The following is a 22,793-nucleotide window of genomic DNA, read 5'->3' as shown; positions in this document are numbered from 1 at the left end:
AAGGGCGATGGAGAGAGGAGAGGGACGTGAAGGAAGAGGGACAAAGGGCGATGGAGAGAGGAGAGGGACGTGAAGGAAGAGGGACAAAGGGCGATGGAGAGAGGAAGCGTGGAACAGAGACAAGAGGCAGAGGAAAGAGAAAGAGGGAAAAAGAGAAAGCTTTTGCTCCAAGGGGATGCATAATTTATCCTCGTCATCCTGGGACGGGAGGGGGGGAGAGAGAGAGGGGGAGGGAGGAGGGGAGAGCTGGTTCTCAGTTGGTTGAATGCTTCAGCCTTGCCTCTGCCTTGCATCATCTGCCTGCCCCCCCCACCACTCCCCCTCCTCTCCCTCATTACCTCCATCCCCCCTCCTCCTCTCCCCTCCACCCCTACCTACTTCTCTCTCCCCTCCCTCTTTCCTTGTCTCCTCCTCAATCCCTCCCTTTCTCCCCCTCAATCCCTCCCTTTTTCCCCCTCTCCCCTCAATTCCTCCCTCCCTGTCTCCCCCTCTCCCTCCATCCCTCCCTTTCTGTCTCCCCCTCTCCCTCCATCCCTCCCTTTCTGTCTCCCCCTCTCCCTCCATCCCTCCCTTTCTGTCTCCCCCTCTCCCTCCATCCCTCCCTCCCTGTCTCCCCCGATCCCTCCATCCCTCCCTTTCTGTCTCCCCCTCTCCCTCCATCCCTCCCTTTCTGTCTCCCCCTCTCCCTCCATCCCTCCCTTTCTGTCTCCCCCTCTCCCTCCATCCCTCCCTTTCTGTCTCCCCCTCTCCCTCCATCCCTCCCTTTCTGTCTCCCCCTCTCGCTCCATCCCTCCCTTTCTGTCTCCCCCTCTCCCTCCATCCCTCCCTTTCTGTCTCCCCCTCTCCCTCCATCCCTGCCTCTTTCTTCCCTGCTGGGGGGCTTTGATCTTTTTATAGCAGCTGATAAGAAAGAATTGGTTATGGATGAGGAGAGGAAAGGAGGAGGAGAAGGGAGAAAGAGAAGGACGAGGAAAGGAAGAGAGGAGGAGGACGAGAGGGGGAGGAGGAGGAGGAGGAGAGGACTGAGAGAAGCAGAGGAAAAGAAACACATTTCGGGAATTTGTCTTTGGTGCAGGCACAGTATATACCCGGAGGGCTTTTATGTGTGTGTGCGTGTGTGTGTGTGTTGTGCAGGGCAGGATGGTACTGGAGCAGTGGTAGGAGCCACACATACAGTTCCGAGGGACGTAGAGTGTGCCAGTCCTGCTGGCAGAGCGTGGCATGGTGAAGGACAAAGTCAGACCAAGCCTTTGTCTCGATGCCAGGGCTCTGTTTAAATGCTCCCTCTTTCTCTCTCTCTTCATTTCTCTCCTCTCTCTCGTCCCTCCGACCCCCTCCAGTTTGACAGGGTTTAACATGCTCTCATGGGGTTCTGCACATCCACTCGTTTCTCTGGACCCCCTGCGTTTGTGTGTGAGCGTTGTGTCCTGCGCGTGTGTTTGAGAGAGAGAGTGCGTGTGTATGTGTGTGAGAGACAGTGTTCGTGCGTGTGTGTGTGTGCGCACCACCAACTCCCTCCCTATCATCCATTCTCCCCCCCCCCCACACCCCCCCCCCCCCCCTTGCCACACAAAGCCGAGCAGTCTGCCTGCTGTGGGAGATGGGGGGGGGGGGGGGGGGGGGGGGGCTGTGGAAGCGTCTGACCTATTTTCGGAGGCGATTCCTACCAACGGAGCGCTCTGCTCCACATCGCATCTCGCCGCTCTGCCTCCGCGCTGCGCTGGCTGCTGAAACCGCCGCTGCAGTGCACTCTGGGTAGCGCATTAGCATTTTTGCTAAGTCACTGGCAGATGGCACCAGAGGTTGAGAAGACGGTGGGATCTTGACCCCCCCGGCCCATGACAATCCGGACCCCCTCTGATCCCCCCCGACCCCCATTTCCTCCACCTCCCGAAAATCAGGTCGGCAGGGTGTCCCGTGACTGAACAGCTATCCTCTCTCTTAAGTGGAGTCTCTTCACGTAGGTAGACACCCCCCTTCAACACACACACACACGCCTGTCCCTCTGGAGCGTGGGGGGACAGCAGGGGAGCTGGGGGGGGAGGACAGTCTCCCAGCAGGAGGGGGGGGTGGGGGGGTAGGAGGGGGTCAGTACCACCCAGGGAAAAGGGATGCTTTCTGGGAGAAAATGACAGGAGATGACCCTTGGGGTTTTAGGATCAGTAGCAAGTCCTGTTGTTTGTGTCTGTGTGTGTGTGTGTTTACGTATGTCTGCTGTATGTGTGTATATGTATTCTGACTCTGTGTGTGTGTGTGTGTGTGTGTGTGTATGTCTGCTGTCTATGTGTATGTACATATGTCTGCTGTCTGTGTGTGTATGCGTGTATGTATTCTGACTGTCTGTATGTGTGTGTCCTCCTCTGCCCTCCGTTGGCTATGTTTGTGTTAACGAGAGGGGTGGAGCAGAGGATCATGGGAGGATGACATCACAGGCAGTTCGCTGAGGCATATTGAAGCTCTAAGAGCTCGGTATTGATCTAGGACTGACACACACACACACACTGTCTGCGTCGGGGCACACACACATACACTTTCTCCTCACACGTACACAGCCTCTCACAAACACACAGATTTGTCACGCTCGCACACACCTTCTCACACGTACACACTCAATCATCTGTCTAAGACAATGGCAGCTCATGTGGTTTGCCAAGCAGTCAACCCAACCTCCCAGCCTAGCCCAGCCCAGCCATCCATCCAGCCAACCCAACAGTCTAACCCAGGCCAAACCAACCCAATTAGCTAGTCAGTCAATCAATGAATCAGTCAGTCGGACCAGGCAGCCAGCCAGACATCCATGCAAGATCTTTCAACCCAGGTGACTCAGGCCCAACTTGTCTAACAGGTGTAGGTGCTCTCTGAGAATCAAAGAGACAGAGAGAGATAGAGAGAGAGAGAGAGAGAGAGAAGAGAGAAGAGAGAGAGAGAGAGAGAGAGAGAGAGAGAGAGAGAGAAGAGAGAGAATGTATTTATAAGTCTGTCTATCTTTCGTGTCTGTGTGCTTGAGAGAGCGGCCCAAGATGAGCTTAAATTAGAATCCCTGTGGCCCTAAGGAAGTGATAAGTGGGGTGGAGGGGGGGGGGGGGCAGGGAGAAAGGGAAAGAGAGAAATTGTGAGAGATGAGAAAGGAAGGGAGATCACGGAGAGAAAGAAACATTGAGAGAGAAGGAAGAAGGGAGGGAGGAGGGAGAGTTAGCATGGAGCAGCACCACACCCGCTGTGCAGGAAGTGAGCACTGTCGAGCTCTCAGGGGAAATAAATCATCACACACACACAAGCACACACACCCACACACACACACACGGAGTGTATGGAATAAGTCACAGCAATCAGGTCACAATTTAGCTACTCACTCAACTTCTAGCAGTTTCATGCTGTGGACTCAGTCATCTCTTTCCCAAACTCTTCTTTTTATCCCTCTATTATCCTTCTCCCACCCCCTCCCTCTTTCACTCTCTCTCTCTCTCTCTCTCTCTTTTTCTCATATATTCTCTTAACTTCTCAGTCTGAAATAAAAAAGCTCCTTTTCAGTGTTCTGGAGTCTGAGTTGGAGCCTGAGCTGTGGGTTGACCAGGGTGTGGTGGTCAGAGCTGGGAGACAGAGTGACTGTTGGGTTTTGAATCCACATCTGACCCATGTCTTGCACCCATGTCTTGCTACTGTATTACACAATATCAGTTCAGGTAGTTACTGTAAGACAAGAGCGGAACTAGATAGGAAGGTTAAGAAGAAGAAAAAGATGAAAGGACTAGAGGAGACCAAAGATGATGTATATTGACATAGGAGAGTGAGAAGGAAAGAGGGAGAGAGAGAGAGAGAGAGAGAGAGAGAGAGAGAGAGAGAGAGAGAGAGAGGGAGAGAGTGCTCTGCCGGGGAGTTTGGTGGGCGTTCTCTGGAGGCCTCCAGGACTGTGGGAGAGGTGAGGAGGTCAGCCCGGCATCGTCACGACAGCGTCAGAGAAAACTCTGTTCCTCCTGAACCAGACTCAGCAGCCCCACTCATGCCCCCTCCCCTCCTTGTCCTTTCCTCCCCCCTTCCCTCCTCTTCCCTGCTCATTACCCTGCTCCTCTGGGGCTGAGACAAGCACCTTATTTGCAGTAGATGCCCTGTATACAGTAAATCTCCCACTTGCACTAGATTCCTCACGCAGTCGATCCCTCCGTCGCAGTAGATCCCTCCGTCGCAGTAGATCCCTCCGTCGCAGTAGATCCCTCCGTCGCAGTAGATCCCTTGGATGGTGCGGATCCATTGGAAGCAGATGGCGTGGTTCATCCTGGCCGTGTTGTGAGGTGCGCTGAGGGGGGGGGGGGGGGGGGGGACACCGGGGGCCTGTGGACGCCTGGTCTAACGGCCGTCCACAGGAAGAGAAGAGGGAGGTGTTGGGTTTCAGACAGGACAAGAAAAACAGGGTTCTTCCTCACAAGACTGGAGATCTCATTAGCAGCTCGACAGGCCTCGTGGAACACGAGTGGACACGCTCACTCACACTCATCTCCGTGTCTCGACATTACACATTGATTATAGAGTTCTGTAGGTTTGAAGCACCCCCCCCACCCCTCCCTGGGGACATTAATATTATAACAGACTCTACACTTTGAAAGCAGCATTAATACCCTCCCAGCTAAGGTCATTATTATCCTCCGGAGAGAGTCGAGATCCTTAACTCTCCTTCCTGTTAGTGTCAGGCAGAGAGTGAGGAGCTGAGAGGCGAAGTGAGGCTGAGGCTGGGTGAGGCTGGTTGAGGCTGTAAGAGGCTGGGTGAGGCTGAGAGGCCTTTGTGAGGCCGAGGTTGGCTGAGGCCGGGTGAGGGGCTGTGCGAGGTTGAGGCCGGGTGAGGCTTTGAGAGGCTGAAAATCAGAGGCTGCTAAGACCGCTGAGAGGAGGATGAGGTGGATGAGGAGGAGGGTGATGTTATGTAGGTGGTGCTGCGTGATCAGATCCATGGATCCCGCTTGGCCACAGAGCTGCTCTCTTAATTCCCCTCTCTTCATTGTGTGTCGGGAGCTAGAGGAACCTAATGCACTTAAGACACACACACGCAAAGCCAGAGGAGAGAGGGGAGATGAATCCAAGCGTGGCCTCGTTGAGCCCAGCCTCTTGAGAAAAGAGCAAAGCATCTTCTTTATCTGTTCCACAGATGTTCTCTGTCCTCGCGGATCACAACCTCTCATCCCTCGATCCTCGCCATCCCCCCCATCACACACTCTCCTCGCCCAGAGCCCTCCATCCATCCCCCCATCACACACTCTCCTCGCCCAGAGCCCTCCATCCATCCCCCCATCACACACTCTCCTTGCCCAGAGCCCTCCATCCATCCCCCCATCACAGCCTCTCAACTGAGCCTGGCAGCCATCCCTCTCATCCTACCCACTCCCCTCCCCTCCATCCTCCCATCCACTCTCCTCCCCTCCATCCTCCCATCCACTCCCTTCCCCTCCATCCTCCCATCCACTCCCCTCCCGTCCATCCCCCCATCCCACTGATTGTATATAGGGGCTACCTTTACCCTAGGGCTAGTTTTCGGTTGGGGCATATATGAGGGTTGTTGTAGGTCAGGGGGTCGGGTGTGTGTGTCTGTGTGTGTGTGTGTGGGGGGGGGGGGTGAGTGATACAGACATGGATTAGTGAAGCTAAGCTGTGGGGGGAGGGAGGGCAGTGATGGGGTGTCTGGAAAAGTGGGTTAACCCTTCAGAGGCTCACTCAGCTGGAGCCAGAACAGAGGAGCAGCCAGCAACACACACACACACGCACATGGACACATACACTCAAGCACACAAACACACACACGCATCCCACACTCAACACAAAGCATGTTTCTTATTCTACAGACACTATATAAATCTCCCATTGTGTGCTGTGAGAGTGTCTGGGGTGATTGTGTCGGTTCTGGAACCCTCCGCGTGTTCCAGCGGAGTGGAGGTGCTGTTGCAGTGGCTTGTCCTCTGAGCCAGACACACAGCAGGGTCACCCAGAGACCAGAGCACCAGATGGCTTTTAATAGGCTGCTTGTAAAGACTCTGATGATTCTGTTGTTGGGCTGAACATACACTCTATCTCTCTCCCTTTCTCTCTCTCTCTTTCTGCGGCTCATGTGGGCTATCTGATCTCAATCCGGTTTATTGTGCTAACAGCTAACGGCTCTTTAAGCTGATGTTGGCATGACTGACTAAAGCCTTTCACCCTCACTGTCTCTTGAGGTCCTCCGCAACCCTCATTAACCCAACGTGACTTATAATATGATTTACACTCTGGGATTTAGAAGTGTGTATGTATGTGTGTGTGTGCGTGTGCGTGCGTGCCTGCGTGTGTGTGAGCTAGAGATACATTTTGGTTGATGTTTACGTCCTCATCTTCCTTATGTATTCCAGAAGTGGCTGGCAAAGCTTCTGCTGTGTACCGTGTAGCTAACCCCGAGGACATGTTATCCAACTACACGGACATTTCATCCCTCATGTACAGCATAAGTCCCTGATGCATTTTTAGGACAGCACGCCTAACTCGTCCTAGCTCCTGTCAAATCATCTTATACTGAACTGCTCTGTACATCCTCCATACATCCTGTCTCCATTGAGACCTGAGAGAGAGAGCTGACGTCAAACAGAGTAGCCGGCTGGGAGGATATGGAAACTTTTAATTTGACATGGCAGGCAGACAGGCTGACAGACAGGCACACAGAAACACACCAGCATGAGTGTGTGTGTGGGTCTGTGTGTGTTAGAGGTAGTACCTATGCACTACATAGAAAACCAGTAGAGAAATTCCATGGAGTCATTATACCCTGGAGTAGGTCATTCCTGAAGTTCTCAGAACTGGGAGCAGAGATAGGGGAACATGTAAAATGCATGACATCTTGACGTGATCTCCGACAAAGTTCAGATTCTCTCTAAGTGAATCATTTAAAGCATGTTCTGACACCTTGGTATGAGACTGTTTTCTGAGATCTGTCTTGGATCATCAGGGAGATATCTTCCCTGTCTGTGTGATTCGCTGCCTGACTCTGTGGATGACAGGAAAATTGAATCGTCTCAAGTGTCACTGAGAGAAGTCTCCCGATAGAAGTCTCGTTTTTTGTAAATGGTCCCTTTTGCAACACTTTCTCTTTATGTATTGCGCCAGTCACACACACACACACACGCACACATTAACATTTCTTGGATCTGAGGCCTTGCGGTGAACTTTGCCCTCCACAGCTGGAGCAGGGCAGGGAGCAGGCTGGTATCCCCAGGGGGCTGATGGGTAAATGAGTTCACTGGGTTTGGAATTCAGGAGGTTCAGCCTGGCCTGGGTTAGTGCAGCGCTGACTGGGGCTGCCCTGGGTCAGAGGTCAGGGTGGTGACACACAGCCCAAGGACCACTAGGACACATGGATCACCATCATGCTGCTAGCCTGTCCAAAACGTCCATGCTATACGGCACCCTAAAGCAGGGATAAACATTCATACACTGTGGACCACAGCCAGATCTATATCCTGCCATGACTTGTTACGTAGCTCTACTCAACTCTACTTTACTGTACTCTACTGTATGTGACTACTGTACTCCACACATTTAAGCACTCTGGTTGTAATCCTATCGGATAAAGTGAAAGATTGAAGCGCCAACCGAGCTGCCAAATGAGTTATTTAGGATTAGAGAGCAGCTCTGTGTCTTTGGGATGAGGACACACTGTTCCTCTCTTCTGGAATGGAGGACACAGAGTCTGGCCCCAACACCCCGCTTGTTGTTGGACATAATGTGCCTTTTTATCAAGTGGCTGGAGCCGAGGCCTGGTCGGAATGAGCTTGGAGGAGCGAAAATAACAAGACAGCATCTCAGACCACTGATAGCTCCATTCGGGAGTGACTGTTACGTGTGGGAGAGGGGAAGCCTTCTGCAGTGGGCTTTTCCATGTCATTTTCGTAACGCCTTTTTTTCCCAAGCGAGAGCCGAGTGGAATAGAATCGAATCAAAACGGGATGAAGAAGAATAGAACTATGGCTGGGGGGTAGGTGAAAAGGGTTGAAGCGTGTCTTTGTTTTCCGACCTTCTCAGAAGTCCTTGGTGGTAACGCCGCGTAAATATAGTAGTAGTATCATTATTAATGAGAACACATTCTCAGATGTAAACACATTCGCCCGGTAGAAAAGAAAAGAGAGAACAGCCGACCCTTTGAGAGCGAGTTCTACGTTCATGTTTGAAACATGATCCCTCCGTTTGGTCTATCTCTTCGTTGCTCTCTCCCCCTCTCTCTTCTCCTCTTCTCCCTGTTCTCTCCTGCCAGAGGAGGTCAAAGGGTTTCAAGTCTGCTGAGGGCTTGTTCAGACTAGACCTCTTCAATCTACCGACTGACTGTTTGACATGCTGGCTGATTGTCTGACCGTCTATATGACAAACCCTACAGTACTAACTGACTCCTCAAATCTCACACTCCCCTAAACTTATAGCAAATGCAATTCATAATGTATGTCCATCTTAATGATTCTCCCCCTGCCCCCCACACACTCTCTAAGCTCCACCAGCCCTGAACAGCCTCCCCCGCCCCCAACCCCTGGCCTTCCCGGGCCTCTGCTCCCATCAAGCTGATAGATGGTCTTCAGAGACCTCCAGCCCAGTAGATCCTGGTGCAGCAGATGGTCCTGGTCTGGGGAGAGAGCCTCCCATTTGAGCAGCTCTGAGATCATCTTTCCTCTGAGGGTCCTCGGCGCCGCGCCTGGTGCCCCGGAGCCTGGAGGGGAGGGAGCTCCGGCCAGAAACACAACCATCTGCCGGGCTGCCTGAGACGCTGGCCTGGAGGTCTTCTCCCAGAGGGGGGGAGGGGGGGGGGCTTGAGGGAAGGGAGGATTGGAAGGGGTTGAGTTTAGTGGAGCAACATCTCCACTAGCCAGCGGATTTCCCTGAAGTGAAAGTGTTGCTGGATTGAGAGGAGGATCAGGGGGAGTCTCTCTCTCTCTCTGGATCGGTGCGTACTAAGACAGGACCACCGCGCACTCAGGCTGCTCGCTGAGCGGATGGCGGATTCCTGCCCGTGCCTCTGTGGCGGCAGCGGGGCAGGAGAACGGAGAGCGGTGGAGGCAGAATGACGATGATCGGGACGGACGCTCCTCGTCTGTCTGTCCGTCCGTCCGGCCGTATCGAACGCCGCTCCGCTGATGCGGCAGCGATGATTGCGAGGCGAGTGGAGCTGGGCCAGTCGATAGCGCCCCGGGGATCGTCCTATTAATCATCCCAAACAAACTCCAAATATCAGGAACATCCCCACCCACTCAGAAGTAGAATCATCACAAAAAGTCCCAAACTACCAGACATTTATCCAATAAGTATATTATTGGATATACATGTATATTTTCATTGTTTTGTGGTATTTCTGAGTTGTATATGGTTGTATGAACTGGGTTGTTGTGTTGTTTGAAGATTCTTTGTCGTTTCTGCACGTTTGGGGTTGTTGCACTGGTAGTTTGGGGAAATTGTTTCTGGTTGTTGGTTGTTGCTTTGGACTGATTAGGATGATGGCCCTGAGGGGTGAGTCTCCCACAATCTATACAGCTGGCATGCAGAAGAACTGGTCAACACAGCCCTGCCCTGCACGGCCCGATTGATCTGACTGACACAGGACACATACACACGCACACACGCACGCACTCACACATACACACAGGCCCCAGAGACAGCACATTTCCCTGCATACAAACATGAAAGGGTGGTGTTTTGTGACCAGGGTCCTAAGAATGTGTGTGTGTGTGTTCCTCAGATGCCAGACCCCCTCCCAGACTTCCTCCTCCATGCTGGCAGACTCTTGAGTAACAGCAGCTCCAGCCACAGCAGAACAGAGGTGATCTACGTGTGTAAGGCCTGACACACACACACACACACCATCAACCCTCCATACCATAACACACACCATTAGCCCTGACCCTGGGACAACACTGCTGGGCAGCCGGGCTAGTGGAAGCTGGGCTGTTGACAAAAATACAGTGGTGCAGGTAGAGTGGTTTACTGTCAACACACGGGTGAGGAATAGGGCCAGTCTGAACACACACGCACACACTACATCATTCTGATAATCCTCTTTACTCTGTCAAAATCCCCTGTTTGTTTATTTGTCCAGTAATACACACTATAAGCAAAAGTCAGAGGACCCTGCTCATCACCAGTCTTCATTCTGACAAAGAAGGAAGAATTGGAACTACAAATGTATGCAAAGTATTTGTAGTTGTTATGGAGTTCGTTTTTTTCACACAGGGATCACTTGCAGAGAGAACGTTTTTAATTGTCATCAATATAATCGCTTTCTTGATACAGACTTCTGGTAAGACTCCCTGCGTGTCTGCTGTTGGATTGGGGAGGTGTTAGACGTTGACAAACCCACTGGATTCAGCCAACGCAGCCACACCAGCAGGCTTGCACCTCGGTGATCTGAGGCCAGAGGCTAAGAGGAAGTGCTGCTGAGTGAGACGGTTGAATCTGATTCTAAACCAACGGACCAGAGAGATAGCCTGGTGCCCGTTAACAAGGCTCCAAACTGCCACCGCCCGCCACCACAAACCTCCTCTCACTTCTGCTTTTCCACACCAGAGAGAGAAGCAGTCTACGAGAGGCCACGGCCTCTTCACTCGAAACGACCAACAGACCAGACAGGCAGGCAGCCTCCAATCATGGGCTTTGTCACCAAGAGGAGGACGTTTCTGATGATGTCTGACTTGTCGAAATGAGGCCAGAACAGCCCGTGTTGCATGCCCACCCAGAAGTATCCTACAGCTGATGTTCCACAAAACATTCCACAGATAACTAAGGTCAAAACCAAACTTAGTGGTCTTCAGTTGCACTCTTACATTGTTGGCGATAACTCAAATGAATGGGGTCGACACATTCATATGAATTAGGTGTGTTGGAGCTGGGAATCTCTAACACATGCAAGGCAGGGGGGTCCCTGAGGACCAGGGTTGAAGACCACTGAGTTCGACTTCACAGGACCGAATGACTGAACGCAGACACTCAGCTTTCTCCATTGCTAAGTTACAACGTCAAAAAAAGGACTTCTCACAAGCGTTCTGGCATCTTAAAAGCAGGCTTATTTACATGTGCGAGTAAATATCCCCGGCGTTGTTGAGAGAAGGAGACGCCACGCCGACCGTCTCGTCCGCGTCCGGGTCAGCTCTCCTCTGCTCCCCTCCCTCATCCATCCATCTCCAGACAGGAGGAGCTTGGAACCCCAAGCTGAGGTGACTCTACTGGGCCCTTGTTGTCCTTCTACCTGCCCGTGGGCCCTCAAACCACAAGACCCCTTCTGCCCCCCCCCTCCCCCCTCTCTGCCTAACTCTGTGGAGGGCAGTTCAGGTCTGTGATAGGATGCGCATCCCAAGAATCGTAAAACCGACAAACACAACGAGACGTTTGGATTTATGTGAAGTTTATGACACTAAGATAAAGGGCAGTTTACACACAGTAACAAACAGACATATGATTTGTATGAGCATAATTAGAACCTGTACACGTTTTTGTCTCCATACATGGTTGGTTGTGTATTTATCAGTGCATAGCGCTGCACACACACGCACACACGCGCACACACACACACACGCACACACACACACACAGAGAGAGAGCTACTGCGGCACGAGAACAGCAGCCATATGTGACCGGCTCAGCAGGATAAGGCTGTTTCTCTGTGAGACAGGAGAGAGCAGGACTAGAGCATGGCCGTGCAGGCCGCTGCATTCACCAAAACCCAGGGGGAGGAAAAAGAATCTAAACTAAATAGAAAAACATGGAAAGGTTTGGGGTCAGTTGGATTTGTCAAGCCAGGTGCACACGCTGAGAGAAACTGGAACCTTGTTTGTTTTTGTTTAACCGTTCCTGAAGCGCAAGCCCCGTCCACCTGGTACATGTGGTGATTTAAATCAAAAGCACCCCCTTGCCAGGAGCCAGTGTGGGCCATGTGCGTGTCGGCAGGTAGAGCCTGATTGTTTTAGTGCACGGCTTGGCCCGTTCCCCTCTGCGTGAACAGTACTTCCGTTTTGATCTGGACAGGTAAAACGAAAGGCACTTTTGTGCCAACCACAGGCATCAGTAGAACATATTGCACATATCAGCTAAAAACTAGTGACACAAATCTACACACTGGCACCATGACGATGACTTAAGTTTTTTTTGTGTGTTTGTTTTGTATTTATTTAAAGCTGAAATATAGCTGATGCTGTCTGTGAGTCCACAGCAGTCTGAGCATGGCTGCCACGCGCCACGGAGCTGACTGGGTTGCCCCGGGAAACCACGTCACCCTACACTGTTCAGTCTGACAGTACTGTCACCGTGGCAACATTCAGTCTCCATGCAGGTGGACGTGTCTGAGGATAGGCCCTAGTCTAGGCTCCTAGCCAATGGTAGACCTCAGACACACTCCCTCGCTGACCAATGGGATTTCGGCTTCCCACTCGAGGCCTGGTCTAGGCTCCTGACCAATGGCTGCCCTGGATGGACTCTGGCCAATGGGATGGCTCCCTGGATTCGACCGTTAGCTTGTTGTCTGGTGTTTGAGAGGCGGAACCACGGGGCCTCGCACTAACGGACCTACAGCAGATCATATACACACCCTCCACCACGGTACATAGGAATACTGTCATAAATAGTTCTCATTTTTACAGTTTTTATTTTGTTTTATAAAAAAAAAAAAAGGGATAAAAGATAGGGGGAGGGGGGGGGGGGGGAAATCAGGAAACTTTCAGTCAAAAGAACATGGTTGTTTGTATATGGGTTGTGTGGGTACAGAGTTATTGGGGTACGCTAGCTGGCTGGACCAGTCCACATCCATCTCTCACTAAGACAGCTAGACAGGTTCATATACCGAGGGGGGAACAACGGAGAAATAAACAACTACATCAACAGAATACTGTGGACCACTGACTAAAACCCTGCGAAAACCTGGAACAGTGCAAAAGTCTAGTCCAATTATGTTGCTCTAGTCATAGTAGCTTTAAATAGGTACTTGAAGAATCAAGTCAGTGCCTGGGCTGAAAGGGAGACGGATGGACAGAGAGAGAGATACAGAGAGAGATACAGAGAGAGAATGAGTTGTGGACAGAAGCAGTAGGCATTGTCAACTTCAAGTAAGGCAAAAAATACCTCCCATAGGCCCCCAACACACAGAAAACAAACAAACAGAAAAGAGAGAGAAGAAGAAAAAAAAAATATCTAAAAAACAAACAAAATCAACAAAAAGTTTGAGCTTACTTTTGGCAGGTTCAGTGATGTAATTAAATGTAAACAGAAATAAAAGAGAACATCCTAGATTAAGTGTTCCTGGGTTGGCTAGTGTACAAATGAGGAAAACAAAAGAACGTGAGGGAACAGAGTGTGTCGACCCGATACCAGCCATGAGGGCACGTTTGGTGGGCTTAGTGAGAGGAGCTCCCGTCTTAAAAAGACACAATCTCTTAACGTTCCGGCCCAAAAAAAAGTGCCATCATTTGGTGGAGCAAGGAAACGTAGAAGGGTTGGGGGGGGGGGGGAGGGAGGGAGTTCCCGGTAAATGTAACCGCCTGAAATGAGCCTGCTCAATTCTGCCCCGTCGCCTGAAGGCCGGGGTGGGGGGTGGGTCAGGGGCTTCCACAGTCCTAATAGGCTCATGGGCTGTCCAGCGTCACGGCGACCTGGCCTGACAGTACCGGCAGGTGCCAGGGGCCAGCCCGTCTGACGGAGGAGCCTGTGGCTCGCAACCTTCCTCTGACAGGAGCCCAACTCCAGCAGGAGGAGACAGAGAAACTGGGGTCTTTTCTTCTTTCTTCTTCTGTCCTTCCCACCGGCCCAGCACCCCCCCACAGGCCAGCAGGCTTTTGGCATGCTTAAAAAAGAAACGATACATATCTAAATATTCTCATATATAGGAGGAGTTTTCATATTTCCGAAGCAAGCGCGAGAATTTCGGTAAAACCTGTAGCTGCACTGTTCTCATTCCGTAACGGAATGACACCTGTATGTTTTTTTTGTGGGTTTTTTTTTTAAGAAAAGGAAAAGAGACGAGATAGAATTAGAGAAGACGGGAAGAGATGAGAGAGAAGAGAGACCCAGTCAGACAAGGACAGCACCTGTACGAGATCACAGAGAGATAGCACAGCCCGGCCTTGTGGAGAGTAAGAGAGTGTATATGCACGAGTGGCATGCACCATGAGCCAGGCACCATGAGCCAGGCACCATGAGCCAGGCACGGGGCTCTCGGCCCCTGTGTTGTTCTCGCGGGACGTTTCTACAGATGTAGTTTGGCAGTTAGTGAGCACCTTTAGTTCCGCATGGAATGTCCGGAACACAAGGGATCCTGGGAGGGGGAGGGTCTAGACTAGACGATAGCAGGGGAGGTAGCAGAAAGGACACTCCTGGCTGATCCCATCCCATTGTGACGTCACTGGACCCTGCAGGGCAGAAAGAGGGCTGTTCCAAACTGAACTGCACCATGGGAAACACCCCTAGAAGGTTGCTGCGGATCCCAAGAGTGGTTGTTCTAGAGCACCTGGCTTCGGGGGGGGGGGCACCACCCCCAGTGCAGGCGGAGTGATGCTCCCCGCTGTACAGAAACTAGAGAGATCCCCCCCACACACACCCTCTCGCCCCTGTGGGTCTACTACTCCTAGACCGTGCATCACTGCTCCAGGATCAGCTCAGAGGTGAAGGGTTACATTCGATACCTCGGCCTGCCTCCTCCGTCTCTGGCCTGGGGGTCTGCTCGTGGCTGGGGGCCTGGGGGTCTGCTCGTGGCTGGGGGCCTGGGGGTCTGCTCGTGGCTGGGGGCCTGCTCGTGGCTGGGGGCCTGGGGGTCTGCTCGTGGCTGGGGGCCTGGGGGTCTGCTCGTGGCTGGGGGCCTGCTCGTGGCTGGGGGCCTGGGGGTCTGCTCGTGGCTGGGGGCCTGGGGGTCTGCTCGTGGCTGGGGGCCTGGGGGTCTGCTCGTGGCTGGGGGCCTGGGGGTCTGCTCGTGGCTGGGGGCCCACCCAGGAAGGGACCACGCCGGACGGCCAGCTGGGAGTGCTCGACGGCTCGGTGACATCGGTAAAAAAAAAAAAAAAAAAAGGTTCAGTCCGTGGAAAATGAACGTGGGCCCAGAGACAAAGGAGGGAGTCTTGCGCAGGAACAGTGATGCAGGGTCTGATGCTAGGTCTGGGCTGTGATGGAAGGGAGCTGGAAACTTAGTAGACATTTGTAAAAAGTCAAAAGAGAACGAGAAAAAAAGATTCCCTTCCCTCAAAACACATGATTGAGTGAGGGAGGCACTGATTACGACACGGTTCTGTGTGACTTGTCACCAAGACTGTGCCAATGAACCGTTGCATTGTGGGAGTTCAGAGATGTCTTTGACCTCCCCCCCGTATGACCCTACCCAAAACGGAAAACAAAGTTATGACATCTTTGCCACCTGGGTAGATTCAATCACCTTGCAAAATGACATTTTAGGAAATAGTTTTCTTTTCTTGTTGAAGAAAAACAATACAATGAATTGAACAAGATGGACACTGATTCCAATAATGTTGTCATGCACAATGTGTTGTCTGTTGAACCCTAATAGTGTTAACATTATTGCAACACAAGTGACTTCCCTGCTGTGTATAGCTAGTTTATATTATTTATCTTAATGTAAAAACACCAACGACACATAGGCGAATGTTTCTCTGCTTACCTTCAACACAACCCTACACAGAGTAGGAATGGACACTTGTTAGATAGCTTCATAATATGAATAATCATGGTGAATATAACAATTATACATTGGACTGAGGGATTCCACCATACAGGGTCCACCGCGCCGACCAACACGTGTGATGGACTGTCTGCACTACGAAGCATTCACAGTAGGTAGGATGGCAGGGGGGCGCAGGGGATAAGGGCTGCGTGTGTGTGTGTGTCCAAAGTGGGTGGGGCTCGGGGGTCCAGAGGGTGTCGAAGGTGACAGAAGCACTGGCCATGGGTTTGTATTCCACAGAAGATGAAGCTGCTGAACATCCGGATAATCCAATGATCAGATCTCTCTCTCGTACATTCTCTCTCTCCCAGACCGTCTCAAGCCTAGTTAAACATTCCATTCTGTAGGGTCCCACTCTAGCCTCAGTTAAAGAAAAGAGAGAGAAGGGGGGGGGGGGGGGGGGGTTTACAACAACAACAACTCCTCAAACTGAATTCCCCCAGCGTGAATCTCTGGCAACGCTCTTGCATGAAGGAGGGAAGGAGGAGACGAGAGAAAAAGAAAAAAGAAAAAAAAGAGTCAAATTGGTCAGCATTATGGTTTCCTAAAGCCGGGGGTCGGGGTATAACTGTCATACAGATGCCCTAGGCAAGGGGGGAGGAGAAGTTACTTGTCTGTTTTGTAGTTTATATTCAAGTTTTCCTCTTTTTTTTTTGTATTTCATTTTTTTTTTTTTTTTTTTTTTATTCCTCTGTCCGTCCGTACAACTGTCCGCGGGCTCCTGCGCCAGGCCTCAGACCTTGGTGATCTGAGTGTGGTGCTCCTCGTCGAACGGCTCGTTCTCGGGGTCGGAGTCTGTGGTGTCGGAGTAGCGGTAATGGTCGGGCTCGTTGTCGCTGGCGTCCGGTGTGACGGAGGTGGAGGTGCTGCTGGCCTCAGAATTCGCCCCCTCCTCCACTGTCTTGGTGAAGTACAGCTTCACCTGAGGTACACAACAGCAAGTTAGCCAAGTGCAACTTCACTTGAGGTAAACAACACGTTTGTTAAGTACAGCTTCAATTCGAACAGGATGAGGATCGTAAGTCCTGACCTTGAAGTTAGGGGAGAAATATCTGTTGGCCTTGTCCTTGTTTGCCTTGTCCAGGTCGTTCTTGGTTAAGGAGAGGACCAGGAAGTCCCTGTCGTTCTCCTGGGCCGCCTCGCCTCCCGGCGCCTGGCAGGCCTCGGCCTCCCGGCCCACGGCCACGCTGCCGTTCTCCACCCTGTCAGAGTTCTCCTGCTTCTCGGGCTTCTCCTCCGGCCAGGGGATGAAGAAGGTGTTCACCCAGAAGTGAAACATTTTGTCCTAGTGGGAAAAGAGGAGGGGGGGGGGGGGGGGGGGGGGTGGAGAGAGAGAGAGAGATGGGGTTGTGGACAGAAGGAGATGGAACAAAGGGAGGAAAAGATGAATAGGAGGAAAGATATGACACTTGCATGCACGCACTCTCCTAATCCAAAGCGTAAAAGAAACACTCCCTTCAAACACTCCCCCCCCCCCCCCCCCCCCCACACCCAGTAAAACCCAACACTTTTCACAACTAGACGTGAGGTCCACTTTGGCCAGAGGGTCCCGTCTCCACGTACCTTCTTCATCATCTTGTTCTGTTTGTGGAAGAACTCCACCTTGATGTCCCCACACACTGGGAGAGGCTGGGGGAACTCAAAGAACATGTACTTCTCCTCCCTGCGCGTGTGGACCGGGTTGGAGGTGTGGATCTTAACCTTTAACTGGTAGACCACGAACTGGGGGTCTGGAGGGACGCGCAGCACAACAACAGCAGTTACAAGCGTGTCAACAACAACAACAACAACAAATAGCTGCCACCAGACATGGGTCAACATATTTCCTAAGATGCTAGAGTATACTTGTGGTGTGCTCGATTTAGCTGACTCGGTGCACCGAGTGGGGCGGGGTTCACCTCAAGAGATGGCTCTACTGGTCAGACAAAACAAATCAAACACACCCCCAAGTATCTGAAAATAGCTAGTGTGGTACATGGGGAGCTAGGTCTGGTAGTGACAACAACTTTGTTTTGGCGTTTAAAGGCCAGAGAGAGAGAGAGAGAGAGAGAGAGAGAGAGAGAGAGAGAGAGAGAGAGATCGAGAGAGAGATCGAGAGAGAGATCGAGAGAGAGATCGAGAGAGAGATCGAGAAAGAGATCGAGAGATCGAGAGAGAGAGTAGAGAGAGTAGAGGGGGGGGGGGCTTGGATTCAGAAACATGGATGTCCCACCACCAGAGACGGAGGTTACAAGGAGGAGACAGAGATAGAGGCATGCCAGGGGCCCTATTCTGACAGGCAGCCGCCATTGGTGCAGTGGTTTTAGTCCGGCACACATGTTTCAGCCTATCTGGCGACACGTTGACTTTTGCTTTGACATGTGTGTGATATGAGGATGCGATGAAAAGCGGATTTTTACCCCAGTGCCAATTCCCTTTTCGAAAGCCATGAGGCATCTGCTCACTCTTGTTTTTAACTGAAGAGTCCCCTTGGAGAGAGAGAGAAGTTAACACACACACACCCCCACACACTGCTGCAGACCTGATTTAACTGGGATGATGGGGGGGGGGGGTTCAACGGGGCCAGAGAACACACATGCACGGCCTGCTAGCCACCACTCCTAAATAAACCTTATTGGCACTATGGGCTGGCCTAGTCATGTCAACATGCACAGTCAGTCCACAGCTCCAGTCTCTTTGGGTTTTACAGAGCAACCACCGACACGACCGGCCGCTCCCATGGGGGTGTACTCCTTTACTGTCCCATCAGGGGAGTGTTCCTCAATATCCACCCACAGTATCATCTACGTTACACATTAGCAGGCTTCCTGCATGGCCGACACGAGCTTCCTCTAGAGCTAGGGATAGAGGGCAGGGGGGCAGGGCTGAATGTGAGGTATGCGATCTGACCATGTCCTGGCGGTGGTGTGGTTGTGTGTGTGTGTGTGTGTGAGAGAGACAAGGTTCAGAATAGGGCCCTTTAGAAGGACAGTAAGAGAAAGTGTCAAAAGGAAGTTAAAGAGCAGCCAGGTAAAGGTGTGTGGCGTTACAGTGGTTTGCGTCAGCTTGCCAGGATTCAGGAAGTGAAGAGCGCAGACGTGCGACGCCTGGAAGCTGCATGCGGCAGACCGCACGCAGACAAAACCGGACGGACTCCCAAACACGTTAGCAGAGAAGCTGTTAGAGCCACCCAGGTGAGGATGAAGGGAGAGGAACAGGTGAACACGCCCCGAAAGGAGGAGAGAGAGAATAGAGGACTTACTGCAGGTCCCTCCACTGAACATGGGGACGGTCTCAAAGACCATCTTGTGGAACAACAGGGCCACAGGCTTGTACTCCAGGTGGTGGTGGAGCAGGTAGCTGTAATAGTACACGTAGCGCCTCTGGCTGGGGATTGTCACGCCCTGTGGACACACAGACAGACACACACGAGGTTACACTCTGTGGAGAGGTAGTCGTCATTGGATGCATTGATTCTGGACATCTGATACTGATCTGTCAAACATCTATGGACAACTTGTATCTTTACCTCTGTGGTGTGCGTGTCTGTGAGTGAGTGCGTGCGAGAGTGCGTGCGTGTGAGCGTGGGTGTGATTGAGTGACTGAGTGCGTGTGAGTGCGTGCGGGCGCCCCCTACCTTCTTGTCTCTGGTCCTGACCTCCCCGTAGAAGTCGAGGGCCTCCTGAGCTTCCCCGAACTTGGCGCGGTGCAGCAGGTAGGCACAGATCATCACCCCCGTGCGCCCCTTCCCGGCCTTGCAGTGGATGGCTGCCACGTGGTTCTCGTCCTCGCTCAGCCACTTGTCCAGGTCCTCACAGAAGGGCTTGATCAGCTCCAGCTGGGGGGGGTTGTGATCCTCAAACGGATACTGTGCAACTGGAGACGGGGGGGAGGGAGGGGGGGGAGCAGGGTGGGAGGGACAGATGGGGTGGAGGAGAGGGGGAGGAGAGAACATTGGGGTGGGGGAGAGAGAGGGGCGAGATCATGGAGAGGAAGATGTTTGGGGTGGTGGGGTTTAGTTTGACAATACCACCGGTGTGATTGTGTCATGCATGTATGACAGCCATGTAGCCGTGGGGGTGTGTGTGTGTGTGTGTGTGTGTGTCTTACCACGGCAGTTGAACTTCGTAGTATCATAGTGGCGTTCCGCACATCTGAGGGGAAGAGATGGAACATTTTACATACAGATAGGGAACTGCTTTATTTAGATGTGTTACTGATTAAGGTAATCGTTACCACACACAGACACAACAGGTGCGTTGACGAGTAAGAGTGCTTACAGATTATAGATCTTGTAGTGATTTTTGTGTTTCGAGTCCAGAAATCTACGGAGAAAGAAAGAGGTGTTCATTTCCTGTCCAGACATACACATCTGATTTGGATTGGAAAACGTTTCAATCCAAACAATGTCCTCCATTATTGCTTTAACATTTAGGCATGACATCATGACATCAACTGGGCATATCTTTCTACTGTGTTTAGCTATTTTCTGCACAAAACTAAAGAAATTACCAGTAAATTGTAGCATCATCTTCACTACTGAAAGGGTATGCATTCAAATGTCATGCCAAGTTCAGAAGTTGGCCCACATTATAAAACGACTGCCTGCAATTATTTATCGTTTTTTCTCACTCACACACACACACACACACAGCAGAGAAACTCACCGAACAACGTCATCAATGTTGTTTCTGTAAACACCCTCTAGTCTCTCGGCAGGAAAGCCCATCGCTATGATGTTGGGATAAATATCTGACAGCAGCAGTGAAGGAAACATGGATTTGATCATACAGCCAGTCACAACAGAGCATGCATGCTACCCAACGGCACCCTTAATCATTGGATTAGGCAGCACATGGAAATATCAGCGTACCTAATGCAAGTGGGTTGATCTGAAATGACATCCATGATAGGTCATGGTAATAAGAATGTGCTTTATATCGGCTTTATAATCTAATGCACATAATACACCTGACACACTTCTCTCATGACACGTCAACAGAGCACTTCTGCATGACATCAGAGGCTGTTGCAACGAAATTTGTCTAACCGGAGATATTGGTCTGACTAGTTAACTTGTCTTCAGACACGACAGAATAACTATGCCGTCGGCGTATATCACAGAATACTCACTCGTACCGTTACTACCGTCAAGTCCAACACATACGCAATATATTTAGTATTTCACGGGACATGAAGCTATGCCTGTTTTAAAGAACAATTCCACGTGTCTCATCGTCAATCAGCTGGAGCCACGGCACTTTACAACGAGCTAGTAAGGTAGCAAGCTAACATTCTTGTTGCAGCTGATGCAATTAATGACAATAACGAGGTTGATAGATAAGAAAGAAAAAGCTGACCGACACCCATGCCGTTCTGCAGCAAAAACATCCCTTAAACAAGAAATGCTAAATCTCGTTATTTCCCATTACAAATTGTGTTATTAATTGAATAATATGTTACGTTAACGGGTTATGGATACTCAGTAAACCGTGTGGACCATCTGGTAAAATATCTATGGCCAATCACTCAACTACAATACAGCATATCCAACTAACTAATGCATTACTAACATACACTTAAATACAGGTTACTAACTAGAGCTGAAGCCAAACTGACGAAATCAGCTGCGCCAGCTAGCAAGCCATTGAACTGCATCGAGTAAAAAGGATACAGGTCAAGTCCAAGTCAAAGCCATCTTCTTGGTATCTTCTTTTATTTCGACTGACGATTTCCTTTATTATTGCAGCCATATCTGTGGCTGGAGTCTTTAGGGTTTTTAAATTAAAAGAAAGTATTTTGCCTCTGAACGAACCACTGCCAAAAGAAAATATATTCCCCGAAAACCCGCTGTCCGTTGACAGTTAGCTAGTAGTAGTAGCTAACTAGAATGCCAATGGCTTCTTCTCCTACTGGGTCATGGGCCTTACTCCGTTTCTCCACTGCAGGCCCGGCTTCCCGGACCCCACGATTTGATACAAAACACTCCACAATAAATAGGTTAGGAATGATCCAGCTTCCAAAATGTTGTATTTCAAAAGAGTCCCAAGTCTCTGATTTTGTCAAAGCCGCCGTGATTAAGATAGAATAGCGGAGAGAAGCCTCTCCGACTTTCCTTTCCCAGAAATACTGATTGACACAGGCACAGCTATCGAACGCATATGCTAGCAGGCAGCATAGCAAGTCTAGCCAACATTAGCTACGAGCTAACATGTCGACTCCGCTAGACAGAAAGAAAACAAACTATTGTTGAGTCCTCTGTTTAAACGGTCCACGTAATATATTTAAAGAAAAATTGACAGCCTCCACCTGAAAATTGCAGCTCTGTGTGGATTTTAAAAATTAAAACTACGCTAGCTAGCTACCTTTCTTCACTGACACGTCCCTTTCCTAGCGAGCTCGCTAACTGACTCGTTTCTCTAGACGTGTTGCCAGGTTTGAGGAATACGTTCCAGCCGTTTTAGTGTCAGAAACAAAACACGCATAGCATACTAAAAAATTCAGACCAATTTTTGTTTGATGATTTGGATTGTTTGATAATTTTTACATACATATGAGCATGTAGTCTCATTTTACTCTGTCATTAATATAAGCCATCTCAACATGATCTTATTGGCACAATGTCCTGAAAATAATCGGGAAATGATTCAATCTGGCAACCCGACCTAGAGCTACACTCGCAAAGCAAACTGCCACTTCCATGGCTTCCGTTCCAATTGAAAAAGGCTACAAGATATCATGCCGCAATGTAGACTAGTTCCTGATACATATTCAGTTCATACAATCAGTTGAATAATGCATCATAAATCGGCAATTGAAATCATAATCACTATGACATTCTGTATTAGTCTTATTCATTTTAAATTCCATATTTCTTTCTTTGAACTGCGGAAGAACATTGTACAAAGAGCTGTACTGAAGTCACGTGTTTCGTAATTGGGGAAGTTTCCAATTTTTCATTCTGGATTCATGGTGACATATCTGACTTTTCATTATGTAACCAGCCTTTTAAGTACGGTAGCCTATGTCTAACATCTAGGTATTGTGTCCCTGAGCTACATTAGGCTACACATGGCTACAAATACATGAACAATCCTGCCTGGAGAATGTAGCATAC

At 50.6% G+C, this 22,793-nt stretch overlaps 2 protein-coding genes across 3 annotated transcripts in view; one reads left to right on the top strand and one right to left on the bottom strand.

Annotated features, from left to right (window-relative positions):
- Positions 1-22,793, top strand: part of ankrd22 (ankyrin repeat domain 22) — a 107,217-nt gene that overhangs the window by 27,145 nt on the left and 57,279 nt on the right. The gene's annotated exons all lie outside the window — the stretch shown is intronic.
- On the bottom strand, positions 12,643-22,072 carry ptenb (phosphatase and tensin homolog B). Of its 2 annotated transcripts, XM_067244490.1 has the most exons (11): positions 21,351-22,072; positions 20,344-20,428; positions 19,957-20,001; positions 19,787-19,830; positions 19,314-19,552; positions 18,939-19,080; positions 18,097-18,165; positions 17,261-17,427; positions 16,728-16,982; positions 14,948-16,619; positions 12,643-14,703 (listed from the first exon to the last, which is right to left on the bottom strand). In XM_067244490.1, the coding sequence occupies exons 1-10, from the start codon at positions 21,427-21,429 to the stop codon at positions 16,431-16,433; spliced, it is 1,314 nt and encodes a 437-aa protein (XP_067100591.1). In that variant the 5' UTR covers positions 21,430-22,072; the 3' UTR covers positions 12,643-14,703; positions 14,948-16,430. The 2 variants fall into 2 exon arrangements, with proteins under 2 accessions (XP_067100591.1, XP_067100592.1); XM_067244491.1 differs by lacking the exon at positions 18,097-18,165.

Source organism: Osmerus mordax, chromosome 10 (genome assembly GCF_038355195.1).
Source record: "Osmerus mordax isolate fOsmMor3 chromosome 10, fOsmMor3.pri, whole genome shotgun sequence".
Classification (NCBI taxonomy): domain Eukaryota; kingdom Metazoa; phylum Chordata; class Actinopteri; order Osmeriformes; family Osmeridae; genus Osmerus; species Osmerus mordax.
The sequence above is the reverse complement of the archived record's forward strand: the minus strand, read 5'-3'. Positions and strand labels throughout refer to the sequence as shown.